We start from the raw sequence: 15,629 nt of genomic DNA on the forward strand, positions 1-15,629 counted from the left end.
GCAATTGTGATTGGAGTACCAAATCAATCACTATAAAGATGGGAAACAATCTGAATGTTCATTTACATGAAAATAAAAGGTGGCTGAATCCAGTAGCTTTCTGCATTTCAGCAGCTTTTGATACAAGTTTTAAAGGAATTCCGGGATGACCAATCTCATCCAATACTTCTTGAACCTATCAGAAAATGATTGTGCATCGGTAAAGTATTCATATTCCGTATTTTCTAGTGGACAAAGTGCAAAAAATATATATCACTGTTTAGAAAATGATTATGCACATTCATATTTAGCTTTGTGTATCTGTACCAAAGTCCTTTTCAAAACATACAACAAAACAAATTAAATTAGGTTTACAAAATAGTAGTCCTCTTCCCACTATTCAACCACTCTCTCCTTTTATCATTTTTTTAGTATATATAATGATTTTGCTTACAAAGCGGGATGCAATTCATAGCCGTAGCCAAAACCTCCAAACCAAATAAGGAATTTTCATAACCGTAGCATAATAAAAAAGTTAAATGCAGTTCAATCCATTACATAATTCCTTCATGTCGTGTACATGGAAAATAAGTAAGAGTATGAATGAGAAAATTATTTAGGAATTTTAGGATGTAAAAGTAAACTGATAAAATACTGAACATGCTAGCCTAAGACATCCCCACCTTTTTCAGTTGTTGGTTTTGATATGGTCCAATCCAAGATGATTCAATTTACACATGATAGTGTTTTTATAGTTATGCAATAAATAGATAAATAAATAAATAAACATATTTTTTAGAAAAAGCACACCACCTGTTTACTATTGCCGGTGGTCGCCGGAGATGGACGGTGGTGGATGAATAAACTCTCCTCATATGTGTTGAAATAAAAAAAAAAAAAGAAAATATTAGATAATATCAAACCCTAAAAAAAAGAGTGTGAAAGATATGGGAGAGAGTTGGAGGAGTAGTACCTCGCGACAGTGAGATGGCCGGAGCGATTGTCAATGCTGGAAAGGGCGTTGGATCCAAGCTCGGATGGAACGGGGTCAGGGGGTTCTTAGGCATGAACTCACCTTTTTGAGGTGGAGGGCAGGAGCAAGAATAGTAAAAATGGGTTTTAGGCTCGTTTTGGGGCTAATGGGACAAATTAACGACTGTTCCCTTAGCCCTGCACACGGGAAGAGTAGTGAAATGATGCGCTTGGACATGTGGCACACTCTCATCGTGTGGGGCATTTGTGGGGTGCCCGGCGGTGGGGCATAGATTTGAACTCCCACGTCCCGCCATTTACATGCATTATTAGACAAGTAAAGTATTGTGGTAGCCAGTACGAGTCTTAAGGTAGTTAGACACTCATCTCACCTCACCAAAGAGTTTATCGATTTAAGTTTATAAGACTCATCTCAACCACAATAATTTGATGAGTTTTAGAGATTCATTCAAATGAGGACATAACTGTGAATTTATCCATTTGAAGTTGTTTAATTAAATTATTGAAAATACTGAAATTGTTTTAATTATTGTAATTATTGATATTGTTGAAATTATTTTAACTATTGAAATTACTGTAATTATTTTAATTAAATTACTGATATTACTGAAATTAATTAATTAAATTATTGAAAAATACTGAAATAATTTAAATAATTTAAATCCAATCAATTAGATTATCTACATAAATTATTATTTAAATTAAATAATCAAATTATCAAATCAATAATTACCAAAAAGTAATATAAGTAGTAGAAAAATAACAATAAATACAAAATATTATCATAAATTAGTAGAAATTATTATCTTGTCCTATGATGTTATCAATTTGTAATGTCACGATGGAAAACATACAAAAATTTTTTACTCTTCTATGTTTCATTGTTTCACCTTCGCTTGACAAAATCCGTGCATCGCACGGGTCCCGGTAGTAAATGAGTAATAGCGGGCCTAACATGGTCCAATGGAATTAGGCTAACAAACTACACAGGTTCTCGATCCACGTCCTAAAAAGTAAAAACACATCCCAGGCCCAGGACATGGTGGACGGGGCTCGATAACTGTCGGGCCCATACAGCGCATGGTCGGAAAAAACAGAACAGAAGGTAAATCCACTTCGGTACCTACAGAAATACACACACTGGGAGCTTGAACTCTACCATTGCTCTTCTCCGGATGAGTCCAGCAGTGAATCGGAGATCGCCATCTCGGCGTGGTTCATCGGAGCGTTCGGAGTCTCCGGTGAGGGGACGGGGTTCTCCTCGTAGGAGGAGTCCATCTCGTAGAGAAAGGTCCCCTGCTCGACAAAGGAGTTCTCCGAAAACCAGGTCTCCTGTTGGTAGAACCAATTCATCCCACAAAGCGAGGTCGCCCGCAAGAGAGAAGCTTTCATCTCGAGCTAGGTCCCCGAAAAATGCGCGGTCGACTTCACCCGTTTCGTGTTCTCCTTCACCGCATACGAAACGTCTAAGGCGAGAACAAGCCCAGCGAGAGGAGGAAAGAGTCTCTGAAAGGGAACGCGAGAGGAATGGGAGCAGTAGGGATAGTGACAATGTGAGGCATAAGGATAGGAGTGTAGACAGAGAAGTTCCCAGCGATAGAAGTGAGAGAAGGTCAACAAGGGATAAAGTTAATGGAGGAGGTTCTTCTAGGTCAAAACGTGACCGGTCAACCTCGCCGAGTGATCGTGGACGCAGGAACAGACATAGTTCTCGCTCTCCTCCCAGGGCTAAGACTGAAGCACGTCACGAGGTGTCTGGTGATATCCCCTCGCTTATCTCTTGTTACTGCATTTACATGACCAATCGCAAATTTTAATTGGAAAAAGCATTAATAGAAGAGGAATCCGTCGATTACTAGATTACTGGGGAGATAACTATTGTGACTTAAAATTATAGAAGAACCATGCTGTTAATATATAATGTGCTGCCGGGGTTTCATTGTTGACTAATGTGCTGAGAAAATTATGTTCTAATTTAATGGCATACTAATATTTTCCCGTACCTTTTCTTTGACATAGTCCGAAAAAGCTCCAAAGCTTCTTTCTTTCCTGTCTGTCATTGAACACTGCAGTCTGCATATGCACAATTTGTGTTTCTGTGTGGAGATTGGTGATGTTTTTCATAGGTACTTGCCAACATGCACACTTTAAACATGGGTGTGCTGATGAAATGTTGTAAATGGAAGCAGATAGTATTAGGGGGCTAATTTGCCAATTCTTGACATCAGTTTGTGTCACATCACATCTCACATGATTTTCTCACAATGATTCAGCACATTTTGCTTGGGAAATAAGAAAAATGTCTGAGATTATTTCTTAAGTTTCTACTGATATGTTGCTTCTCACCAATCTGCTTTTTGCCAAGTGAACTTTTGTCTTGGAATCATCTCAAAGCACTTAATAACCCTTCCATTTCTGCCAAATTCTGTGCCATTATTTGAAGAAATTGAAGTGTAATATGTGCAAATTGTAGATCCATTTCTTGAGTCCTTTTTTTTATTTTTTTTGATAATTGAAGAGGAATTTTATTAAGAAAGGATGAGAACTGTTACAAGCATCCTACCGAGAGGCATGAGGTACGACATCCCTTAAAAGTGTGAAGACCACATAACACTAAAGATAAACATTACAAGGTATCCCAGTACAAATGTTCCCTCAAAACTCCTTATTTAGCAAGATAATTTGCCATAGCTTGCAGACCTGCCAACCCAATGTACGCTAACATTCATATTTCTTAATAACCAGCTGGCCTTTTTTGAGAGGTTCTTGTAGCACCAAATGACTGAGTTCGGATTTGTTAACCAATCCACAACAATCTTGAGTCTCTCAGTCTCCCTCAATTTGAAGATTCTCAATGCCAAGTTGATTAGCGATCTGAATAACTTGTAAAGGTTAGGGCTGTTCACAAAAGGATAAGACCCAATCAAACCGGCTTGATTTGACCCGATTTGGTCGGTTTTAAATTAAGTTCGGTTGATTTCAGTTTAATAAATTATAAAACCTGACTCTTTGGTTTGGTTGCTGGTTTTTATGTTGTTAATTGAACTACAACCAAACCGATCGATTACATATATATTTCATATAATCCTAGCCTCTAGCCTCGATATAAGGTTAATTTTTTTTATTTAATAATTTTATTTTTTCAGCCACCACCTCCCACTTTTATATCCTACAAAAGTGAAAGAGGAAAAGGCTATAAAAGAGACCCTAGGGTCCTAGCCCTAAACCACAATAGGTCTGTCTTGTGGCAATCCAGGTCTAAGGTCTTACATTGTCAGTTTGTCACTGACATTCGTTCGGCCTCGTCTGTATTAGTCTTTTTACCTAGTCATCACCATAATGTATAGTTATGTATTTCGGTCGGTCTAATACAAACTGATTAAACCGACTATTTTGTGAATATTATTTTTTCAATCGGTTTGATGGTTAAGTGGTCGGTTTCGGTTTTGTATAAGATTCAATCCGATACTTTTGGTTTGGTTGGTTAAATCATGTAATACTGAACCAAACTAACCCGTGTACAGGTTTAAACCCCTCCTATACCTGAGGCCAAGATTGCCTTGACTACTTCCATCAAAATTCAGCTTTACACAACCTTTTGGCGGCGGAATCCATACTATAGAAACCCTTTCCTTCTTGAAGGAGCTATTTGCCACCTCTAGCCAATCTCATTTTTGAGTTCTTGGTCCTTTCATAAAATAGCTTAATATATCAGCAATAATGTGAAGAATAGAGGAAAGGGAGAGTGCGGGTGGAGACCCCTTGAGGATTTGAAGAAACTTCATGTAGAAGCTTTTTTTTTTTTGATAGGAAACGGTAACTTTCATTAGAGAATTGAAAAGATTACAGACTTACCACCCACAAAATGGATGGAAAAAAAAAAAACTTACAAACAAGCCCAAAACAAAGCCTCCCTAGTAACTCCTTGCTTAGCTAAAGTATCAACCGTTCCATTTGCTGACCTCCCATTTAAAATGCACCCCAATCTCCCTTGCTAAACTAATAATCTCTCTTAGAGGCTGTCTAAGAGACCAAACTCCAAAGTTTCCAGATTGCATCCACTCTATTACCAACTTGGAGTCTCCTTCTACTTCTAATTGCTGCATTCCTCATTGTTTTGCCAGTCTCAAACCTTGAAGTAAGGCCATTACTTTTGCCCTTAATGAATCTCCCACCCCAATTGGGCCTGAGTAAAGGGCCAAGACTTTTTCTTCCTCATTTCTGAATACACCCCAACTCCTGATTGACCTGGATTACCCAAGGAGCTTCCATCAAAGTTTAGCTTCACCCTCAATTGAGGTGACGGTACCCAACTTTCTTGTACCACAGGGGAGGAAGGTGAGGATACATCTATAGCACTCCAATTTCTAATTAAGTCAACTGAGGAGAAGTCTCTGAAGAGATGATGTACTTTCAGCCAATGCATAACCTTGATGATGACAACCTCAACAAGTGTTTCCTTGGATTTTTCTTGCCCTAGGAAGATCCTATTGTTTCTCTCTTCCCAAATTGACCATGGGATGGTTGCTCTTGTTATTTTCCACATTATCCTGCCTATTTTCCTTGGTTGTCGGAAGAAGCTAGAGTAAAAAAGGTTCAGCACCATAATTAGCCAAGTTTCATAGACAAGGCTATAGATGATTATCTCCTTACATGTATTTCAATATGAAACAAGGAAGAAAAGAAGAAAAAGGAAAGAAAGAAAGGAGTGAGAGGAATAGAAAGAATATGGTCTTTCATCTCATATTAAAGGGGTGTAGGAAGAAAACAAGATTCCCTACCATCCTCTTCTTTTTTTTTTTTTAATGTTCTCCACACCAATCTTCTCTTTTCTCTTTCTACTTGTTTCTTAGTGCTAGAAATCCTATAGATAAATTAGTATTAGCCAACAAAATGGCATTAACCCCTTCTCCTTGTAGGAGAGGGGTTTATATAGAAGAGGGAGGTGGTTAAGTAACTCCCCACCTCTCTCTTCTTAAGGTGCCAAGTGTCGCCCCACTTAAAATGGGTTAAAGAGGGAAAAGAAAACTCTTCCTTCCTAAGGTGACAAGTGTCCCCCCACTTAAAGTGGTTAGAGGAGGGAAAATAACTCTCTCCCCTAGGGTGACATGTGTCCCTCCACTTAAAGTAGGTTAAGGAGGGAGAAGAAAACTATTCCTTCCTGAAGTGACAAGTGTCCCCCCACTTAAAGTGGTTGGAGGAGGGAAAATAACTCTCTCCCCTAGGGTGACATGTGTCCCCTCACTTAAAGTGGTTGGAAGAGGGAAAATAACTCTCTCCCCTAAGGTGACATGTGTCCCCCCACTTAAAGTGGTTAGAGGAGGGAATAAAAGCCTTCTTGTTAGAATAGGACAAGTGGCATCCCCTTATAAATAAGTGGGGCACCTCACAAGAAAATTAATTTGTATAGATTTAATTCTTTTAGGGCCTGCTGTCCCATTAAATGGGCTCTATTGCGGGCCCATTAAATGCTTATTGCATTACAAACAAGCCCAATTAACTTGGGGCCTGTTGTTCACTAAGCTAGACTGCAAGCCTCTTTCTTTATTAAAATGTTTGGCCCGCCAATAGGACTGACTGACCCACTTGGATTTATGAGTTTGTGCTTGTCTTCCTTTTTTTTTTTTTTTTTCTTTTGAAAATTCTTTGTTATTGATAAAAAACTATATATCTATGTAACAAAGTGGAAGTTACTATTTACTTTTTTATTAAGAGGTTGTCCTTATTTAGCTTTGATTATCTTGAGAGTAGGTTTCGTTGGTTTCCCTGATTTTTTTTTTGATAATAGTTTTTTTACTAAACAGAGATTGCATTTTTTATTGATATTAGTCATACATTTTCCTACTATATCTAAAATTCAGATCATTCTTACTGTGGGCATTCTTTTATATATGATACTGTTTCTTTATTTGTTAGCAACTGGGGTTTGTGGATTGATGTTTTAAAATTATAAAACTGGTGGATCAATTTTATTGTTTCAGGTAATAAACTCAAGAGAAGATGAACAGTATAGGTGAGTTTCTACTTGAATTCAAGTATTTTCTTAAAATCTTGTCTGATAATACTTAACACTGTTGTAAATTTATAGGTATTCCTTTTCTTTTACATACTCCAAAAATGCATAAGTTTATTCCCCTTTTAGTAGTAGTTGAGTTTTAAGTGATTTTATTGCTTTATAGAGCACAAGTAAAGAAAACCTTTGGGTCAGTTGAAGGTTTTTGTTGCATGAAGGGTTGAAAGGATGAAATTTGTCACTTAGGGGTACCACACAATATTGGTATATTTGACTTCTCTATATTTCATTTGGGCTTTACAGTTGAATTCAGAAATAAAATAAAAGAAGAAAAGAGAAAAATATCATTAGACATATACATACCATGTATGGTGTAGGTGTGAGTATGGTTGCATGTGGTGTGAACCCCTGGCCTGCATGCACAAAATGCAAAAGATTCTGTGTATGATAATATAAAGACAAAATACACAATATAATATGCACATATGCATGCATGGGATCATATATTATAGAGCTTGGTCTGGGTTTGGGCTATCTGGGGCCTCAACCCAAGCCCAACTTGTATTGGGGGTGGGGTCACGCCATGCTCAAGTTCCTAGGTCCAGGGCTCCAGGCTGAGCCCAGAGCCTGAAAACCCAAGCCTACTTCATGCAAGAACTTGGGTTTGGTTGGGTTTTATTTGCAGACCTAGCTGAAGTAGATCTGATTGCTGTTTTGCAGTATCCATGCTGTCATTTTGCATCCATACATTTGCATCTGTGATAATATAGTCTACTATTGATTTTCTATGCCAGTTGTATGGTCCTGAGAAAATGTTTCATTTTTGATAGCTTTTTGATGTAATATTTTGTTGAGGTAGATTCCTATTTTAGCAGGGATAGTGAGAATGATTCAATAGCTAAGATGAAGGCTGCTGAGGAGGCTCTAGAAACCAAGCAAAAGGTATTGATTGGACTTGGTTCTGATTGGTCACCTGAGTTAGTGTGCTTCTGTATTAGTATGTTATTTTCACCATGAAAATTGAAGGAGGTGAAATGAAAGGCAGTAATTAATCTTCTTTTACTATCTAGTCTTAGCAGTATCATGGTTTTATTCTTGCTAACCTAGACTTTTAGGTGACATTTCCTCATATATTGCCTTAGTAGCTTGTCCTGTGAAATGCAGCAAAAACCTTCATTTGAGCTGTCTGGGAAGCTTGCTGCAGAAACAAATCGAGTAAGGGGTAAGGTTTGGAGTGGTTGAATTCTTTGAATAAGATCTCTAATTCCTATCTTCATCTGGATGTGGACAAGTGTGTAGTAACATTCTTTTCCATTAGTTTCTGTTTTGGGGGAATTAGCTACATCTGATTCTACCAGTATGTAATATCATTTCATGCTTGTGTCCCTTAACTATCTTAAATGATAGGATGATATGTTATTGTTTTTGAAGAGGTCTATATCCATTTTATTTCTGTTATTTATGATGGGGAGAATCTATGAAATGCCAGTTATTGTTGTTTTGTTTAGCACTTAATTTGGCAAGTGCAAAGGGTGTTGAAGCAAACGATGTCAAAAGGACAAATCAATAACTGACTGGATCTTATGCAAACTAATTGGCAAGCTTATACATGGTTTAGGATGTATCTACCTTTTTTTCATAGGAAACGATAATTTTCAATAATGAATTTAAATAAAATTACAATTACAATTTACCACCCACAGGATGGGTGGAACATCAGAACAAGAACCTTACAAACAAGCCCAAAACAAAGCCTCCCTAGTAGCTCCTTGCTTAGCTAAAGTGCCAGCCATTCCATTTGCTGACCTTCTTACTTATTTAAAATGCATCCCAATCTCCCTTGCTAAGCTAATAATCTCTCTTAAAGGCTGTCTAAATGACCATACTCCCAAGTTTCTAGATTGCATCCACCCTATTACCAGCTTGGAGTCTCCTTCCACTTCTAAGTGTTGCATTCCCCATTGTTTCACCAATCTCAGGCCTTGGAACAAGGCCATGAGGTCTGCCCTTAAGGAGTCCCCTATCCCAATCGGGCCTGAGTAAAAGGGCCAAGACTTTTCCTTCCTCATTTCTGAAAATACTCCCAACTCCTGACTGGCCTGGATTACCCAAGGAGCTTCCATCAAAGTTTAACTTCACCTTGAATTGAGGTGGTGGTAACCAACTTTCTTGAACTGCAGGGAAGGAGGGAGAGAATACAATTATAGCGTACAAATTTCTAATTAAATTAGTTGAGAAGTAGTGTCTTAAAAAGGCGTGGGAGGCGTACGCCTAGAGGCATGCCTCCAGGCAAGGCGCTCCCAAAACACCTTGAGGCGTATGCCAGAGGCGTTGACACCTATGAGGCGTACACCTCATGCGCCTCATGCACATCTTACATAAAAAGAAAGAAAAAAAAAGAAAAAAAAGGAAAGGAAAGGAAAGGAAAGGAAAAGAAAGGGAAGGGAAAGAAAAAGAAAGAGAAGAAAAAAGAAAAAAGAAAAGGAAAGAAAAGGAAAGGGAAGGGAAGAAAAGATAAGGGGAAAGAAAGTGGTTTGCCCCCTGCCCCTTCGGCTAGGGGGCTTCACCCCCCAGACCCCTTCACCCCCTTTTCGATGTAGCTGCCCCCCCTTTCAATTAATGTTATGCGTCTTTATTCTTCTTAATATAAAAGATTTTTATTAAAAATAAAGAAAAAGTGAGGTCCTCCTCCTAAGCCCCTCCTCTTAAGGAGGCTTACACCTCTTGCGTTTTGAACTACGCCTCACACCTCTAGGTAGTGGAACGCCTCACGTCATGCCTCCGCGTTTTAAAATATTGTTGAGGAGAAGTCCTTGAAGAGGTGCTGCACTTTCAACCAATGCATAACCTTGATAGTGATAACCTCAAGAAGTGCTTCCTTGGATTTTTCTTGCCCTTGGAAGATCCTATTGTTTATCTCTTCCCAAATTGACCAAAGTATGGATGCCCTTGTTATTCTTCACATTACCCTGCCTCTTTTCTTTGGTTGTCGGAAGAAGGTAGAGTAAAAAAGGTTCAACATACTTGAGGGGGGATTCCAACTGTAACGAAAAAGAGGAGAGAACCAATCCCACAAATAAGAAGCAAAAGGACAAGAAATCAAAAGATGAGTCACCGTCTCATCATTTCTTAAGCAAAGGCAACAAACATGGGAAAGGCACCAATCTGGCTATTTTCTTTGAAGTATATTCATAGTGTTGATATTTTGGAGAGCCACTTCCCAACAAAAAACCCTAATCTTTGGCGGCACAGGAGAAAACCACACTTTAGTAGGAAAAGAGACAGACACAACAGAAGGTTGAACCAAGGCATTGAAAAAAAAGGAACTCATCTGCAAGAAAGATGAGTGAAGTCAACACAATGAACTCATCTGCAAGAAAACCACACTTCCTTTAACTGGAAAAGAGACACGCACGACACAGGAGAAAGCCACACTTCCACTGTCTGGGCAAGAAAGATCTAGGAAAAGTGAAGTCAACACAGTGAACAACTCATATGCAAAAGCCAACTTTGAATCCCTCAACCCTCTTCTCAAACCCAAATCCCAGGTCCCCTCATACACATAGAGTAAGGAGATGGTTTTGAATTTATTTAGGGAAAGAGAATACATTACCAGAATCTATCCCTAAGGGGGGTTTTTTCCCAAGCCAAAGATCCTCCCAAAACAGAATTTAATTACCTGAGTACACATCAGGTCTGATGAAAGGCTGGAAGGAAGGCAAGACTCCAGCAGTGGCTTTCCAAGGGGAGAAATGAGAAGCCCTAGGGTTGACGCCAACATCCCATCCATTAGCTGTCATCCCATGAATACTTTCCACCACCAAGTGCGATAAACTATCCTGCTCTGAAGGAAACCTCCACAACCACTTTCCTAACAATGCTACATTCCTTAATATGATATTGCCAATGCCTAGATCCCCGACTTCCTTTTTCCTAGAAACTACTTCCCACTTCACTAAATGGTCCTTTTCTGAGTCATCTGGTTCCCACAAAATATCTCTCATGAGCTTCTCTAACTTATTGGCAACCTTGATAGGTAGCTTAAAGGTAGACAAAAAATACACTGGAAGGTTGGCCAAAGTGGACTTGATTAAAGTGATTCTACCCCCTAGTGAGATATAATTTCTCTTCCACCATTCTAGCTTCTTAGTGAATCTTTCCAAAACTGGGTACCAAAAGCTTTCTATTCTGGGGTTTCCCCCCAAGGGTAGACCTAAATAAACCAAAGGCCAACCACTTACCTCGTAGCCTAAAGACCTAGCCACCAAATGCACCTTATCTTCATGTTTATTGACCCTTGCTACACAACTCTTATTCCAATTGACTTTCAGATTGGAGACTCTCTCAAAGTGTGCCACCACCAATCTCAAATTATCCATCTCCTCATGTTCCCCTTCACAAAAGAGAATGATATCATCTGCAAATTGTAGGTGAGTGACAACCACTTGTTGCCTCCCAATTCTCAAACCTTTGATTAGGTTCCTTGTATCAGCCCGGAAATCAAAACACTTAGGACATCCCCTATTAAGGTGAAGAGAAAAGGTGACAAAGGGTCTCTATGTCTAAGGCCCCTCTTTGCAGCTAAGAAGTCCCTAGCTACTCCATTCAATATGATTGAAAAAGTGACAAGAGGTAATACAACCCTTCATCCGATTACACCACCTCTCCCTAAAGCTTCTATTCCTCAACACTTTAGCAAGAACTCCCAATATACCAAACTTTAAGCCTTTTCGAGGTCTTGTTTACAGATCCGACCCATCCCCCCCCCCCCCCCCCCCCCCCCCCCCCTTTTTTTTAATCCACATTCATTGGCTATTAAGATATGATCAATAATTTGTCTCCCCTTCACAAAGGCTCCTTGGTTTGGTAAGATTAAGGAAGGGAGGACTTTCTTGAGTCTTAGGGCAAGAACTTTAGAGATGATCTTATACAAACTCCCAATCAAACTGGTAGCTCAAAAGTCCTTGGGCTGAACTGCAAGCACCATCTTAGGGATCAAGGCTGTAAAAGTAGCATTTGCACCCAATGTTTTAAAAGTGCAAGGCAAGGCACACAATTTAAAAAGAAGCTAAAAATAAAAAAAATGCAAATAATTATAAAACATAATGTTAATAAAAATATAAACTTAAGTTTTAAAATAAATGTTTTAAAAAACCTATTATCTAAAATTAAAATACATAAATATAATATGTAAAGCATATTCAAATGAGAATTTAAAAATGAAATCAAACATATAAAACATTTTCAAACATATAAAACATTTTCAAGCATATAAAACCCACAATCTCTTTTTTTTTTTCTCAATTGCATCAAGTAGCTAATTGACATATTTCATTCCTAATTCTACGAGCCACCTTTGTGCCACGCCCCTCGAGGCAAACAAGTCCATGTTAGGGTCTTAAATTCTTAGTTTTCGCACAAAAAAATAATAATTGTATAGTTTTAATTGCTTTTAAGAAGATATTTTATTAGGATGAATGAATGGACAACATTACCAAATAGGGGATTCTCGAAGCTCCGGTACCCTAACATGGACTTGTTTGGGCTGGCCTTGAGGGACCAGCCCCTCAAATGCACCTCGCCTTTCAAATCATTGTTTGCACCTACATTTATTTTTCCTATTTCAAAGAACTCCAAGAAAACCTCCACCAGGTCATCACCTAAGATATCACAACAATCTTGATAAAAAGCCAAAGTGAATCTATCCGGGCCCTGGGGTTTTGATCTTTCCATAGAGAATGCTGCCTCCTTTATTTCCTGAACCTCAAAAGGCCTTTCTAGGGGTTCCAACAACTCCCTTTGTTCAGCATGCCATTCAAAGTCAGCTAGAGACTCTCTTACTCTACTGGGACTGCCATAAATGGATTTAAAATGCTTCACAAAAGCTTTTGCAATCTCTTCCTCTCTTGTCAGCACTACATTCCATTCCAAACTTTCAATAGTGTTCTTCCTCTTCCTTCCATTTACCAAATTATGAAAAAAATTTTGTATTCCATCTCCTTCCTTCAACCACTTGCATCTTGATTTTTGTCTCCGACTTATTTCTTCTTTTTTCTGAGAATGTCTTCTAAATCTTGTTTCAACTTCCATCTCTCTTCCCTTCCTTTAAGCCTTAATCTTTTCTCTGCTTCAGCAACATCAAGCTCTTGAATCCTTTTAATAATAGCCTCCTTTTTGTCTTCAATTCTGCCAAACTCTTCTTTGTTCCAAGCTTTGGTCCTGGCTTTCAGCTTTTGTAACTTCTTGTAGAATCTATAGCCTTTCCATATAAATACAACCTGATCCTCTTCCCACCACTCTTTCACCTTCTTTTGAAAGTCTGGATGTAGCAGCCACATGTTTTCAAATCTGAAAGGGCAAGGCCCTCCTCCTAGTCTTTCTTGAGATGGCCTAACTGGGCAATGATCCGACGTAGGTCTAGGTAGGGCCCTTATCAACAAACCACTCCAAACTTCCTCCTAGTCTGAAGAGAATAAGAATCTGTCTAGCTTACAACAAAGTGGTTGTTCCTGGAAATTAGATAAGGTATATTCAGCTTGCAACAACGGCAACGGTTGCTAACTCCTATGGTTGGAGTTATTTATTTCATTGACAAATCTAATGACATTGAAGTCTCCTTCCAAACACCATGGTCCCTCCCACAATCCCCTTATAGCTGCTAACCCCTCCCAAAACTCCTCCATTTCTCTATATGAATTTGGCCCATAAACATTTGTTAAAACCCATTCCAGTCCATCAACTCTTATTCTTAATTTCATAGTAACTGTAAAGTTACCAATTAATTCTTCTGTACAATCCAAATCCTCGTTTTTCTAGATTGTCATTGTCAGAATACACCTTGAGCCCCCCCCCCCCCCCCCCCCCCCCCCAAGATTGTGCAAAAGCCCAACTCAATCCTCTATTTGACTAAATACTTCTCACCCATTCTCTTCCACCTTTGATAATTTTGGTTCTTGAATTAACACAACATCTATCTTCTCTTTTCTAAGCATTTCCCTTATCACTCTTCTTTTCCTGGAACACCCCAAACCCCTTACATTCCAACTAATAATCTTCATTGAGATACGATCTTATGAACAAACCCTAGACCTAGACAACACCTTTTGCTAACCTGACTACCTTCCCTTTCTCCTAGAACACCCCTTATCATAGTCCACTTCACATCTCAGTCTTTCCACTTCACTCAGTTTATTCTTCCTCCTTTTGGGTGTCCCTCCTTCAAGCTTTTTCTTAGAGTTATCTTGGTCTTCCACTCTTTTCTGTTTTTTTTTTTTTTTGGACTCTTCTTCTTATTTCTTCTCTTTGCTGTTTTTTCACTGAATGTGTCCCTTCACCCTCCCTTCCCCTTGCCCGGGTAATGGGAACTGGAGTGTCACCCTCCTGTTTCTTTTCAAAGTTCTCCCCTAATTCCTCCTTTACCAGAAGTCCAAAGGTTTGCAAGATTAATCCCCAAATCCTTTTCCCTTCCTCCACAGTATCGTTCAAAGCCTCCACATCCTCTAATACCTCTGTTACTTCAATCGAATCACTAGGACAGGCAGCTTTTGAAAGAGTGTCGGCTTCACCTGCAGGCTGAGACAAAACAACAACTGGGGAAGGGGACAAATTAGTACCAAAAACTCGAGGAACAACAGAAACATGAAAAACCATACCAGAATCACCAAAATCCGAAGTGTCACCAATTCTGCCTAGGTTTTGAGGGAGTTTGCTGGGAGAAGTCTGGTGAGTTTCCGCTCACCTCGGAAACCTCTTCGAGGGAGGCTTGACCTCCTGAAACAGAAGATGGAGAGAAAAGAGAGAGGGGAGGGAAGGAAGAAACTGGAATTGGGGAGAGGAAAATTAAGGGAGAATTATTCATTACTTTCATTATGTGATGATGGCCTTATATAGCTGGCCTACAGGTATAATATCATAGGGAATATTCTCTGATTTCTGAATAACTAACTCTGGCAGATAACATGGGTGGAAAATCTTCAGGTGGCAGAGTAACAAACTTTGAGTGTAACTAATTCTGGGTCTCTGCCGCCTGGCTCCTTTGTCTTCTTGTGAATGGCTGATAGGTGGCGGCCTACTCCACTACCCTAGTGGGTTCTGGAGGGGTTGTTTGGGTCTCAACAGTTCCTCCCCCCTTAGCACTGACCTTGCCCTCAAGGTCTAGGTTGGGAAACCTCTCATTCAACCTTAGATAAGGTTCCCATGTGGCCTCTTCTAGAGGCAGACCGGCCCATTCAACCTTGGCTTCTGGCACCACCTGCCCTCCTCACCGAACCCATCGGAAATCCACAATCTTGACAGGCTCCGTGTAAATGTCTCCTTCATCTATAAATTGGGGTAAGTTCAGTGAGATAGGGGTATGATTCCCCACAGCTTTCCTGAGAAGTGAAATGTGAAACACCGGGTGTAGCTTCGAGGTAGCAGGGAGGTCCAATCTGTAAGCAACAAGGCCCACTCTCTCCAGCACCTTATAGGGCCCATAATATCTGGGAGCTAGCTTGTGCCAAGCCCGTCTCATCACTGAGACCTGGCGGTAAGGTTGGAGCTTAAGGTAGACAAAATCACCTACATGAAACTCTAGTGGGCGGTGGTGAGAGTCATAGTAGGCCTTCATCTTTTGCTGGGCTTTAGTCAAGTTGGCCTTGAGCAG

General features: G+C 39.5%; 1 protein-coding gene across 12 annotated transcripts in view; it reads left to right on the forward strand.

Annotated features, from left to right (window-relative positions):
• The first annotated feature begins 2,043 nt into the window (after positions 1-2,043).
• LOC148878190 (FHA domain-containing protein DDL-like) overlaps positions 2,044-15,629 on the forward strand; it is a 41,087-nt gene continuing 27,501 nt past the window's right edge. For 3 of the 12 annotated variants that reach the window (XM_088950610.1, XM_088950637.1, XM_088950592.1), the window contains exons 1-4: positions 2,065-2,723; positions 6,954-6,985; positions 7,858-7,927; positions 8,150-8,207. In XM_088950610.1, coding sequence (XP_088806736.1) covers positions 2,148-2,723; positions 6,954-6,985; positions 7,858-7,927; positions 8,150-8,207 — 736 coding nt within the window. In that variant the 5' untranslated portion in view covers positions 2,065-2,147. Of the gene's footprint in view, positions 2,731-6,953; positions 6,986-7,857; positions 7,928-8,149; positions 8,208-15,629 lie in introns of all 12 variants that reach the window. The other 9 variants (XM_088950612.1, XM_088950645.1, XM_088950602.1 and 6 more) reach the window with 6 other exon arrangements.

Source organism: Nelumbo lutea, chromosome 1 (assembly GCF_056320005.1).
Source record: "Nelumbo lutea isolate HS-2025 chromosome 1, American lotus-T2T, whole genome shotgun sequence".
Lineage (NCBI taxonomy): Eukaryota > Viridiplantae > Streptophyta > Magnoliopsida > Proteales > Nelumbonaceae > Nelumbo > Nelumbo lutea.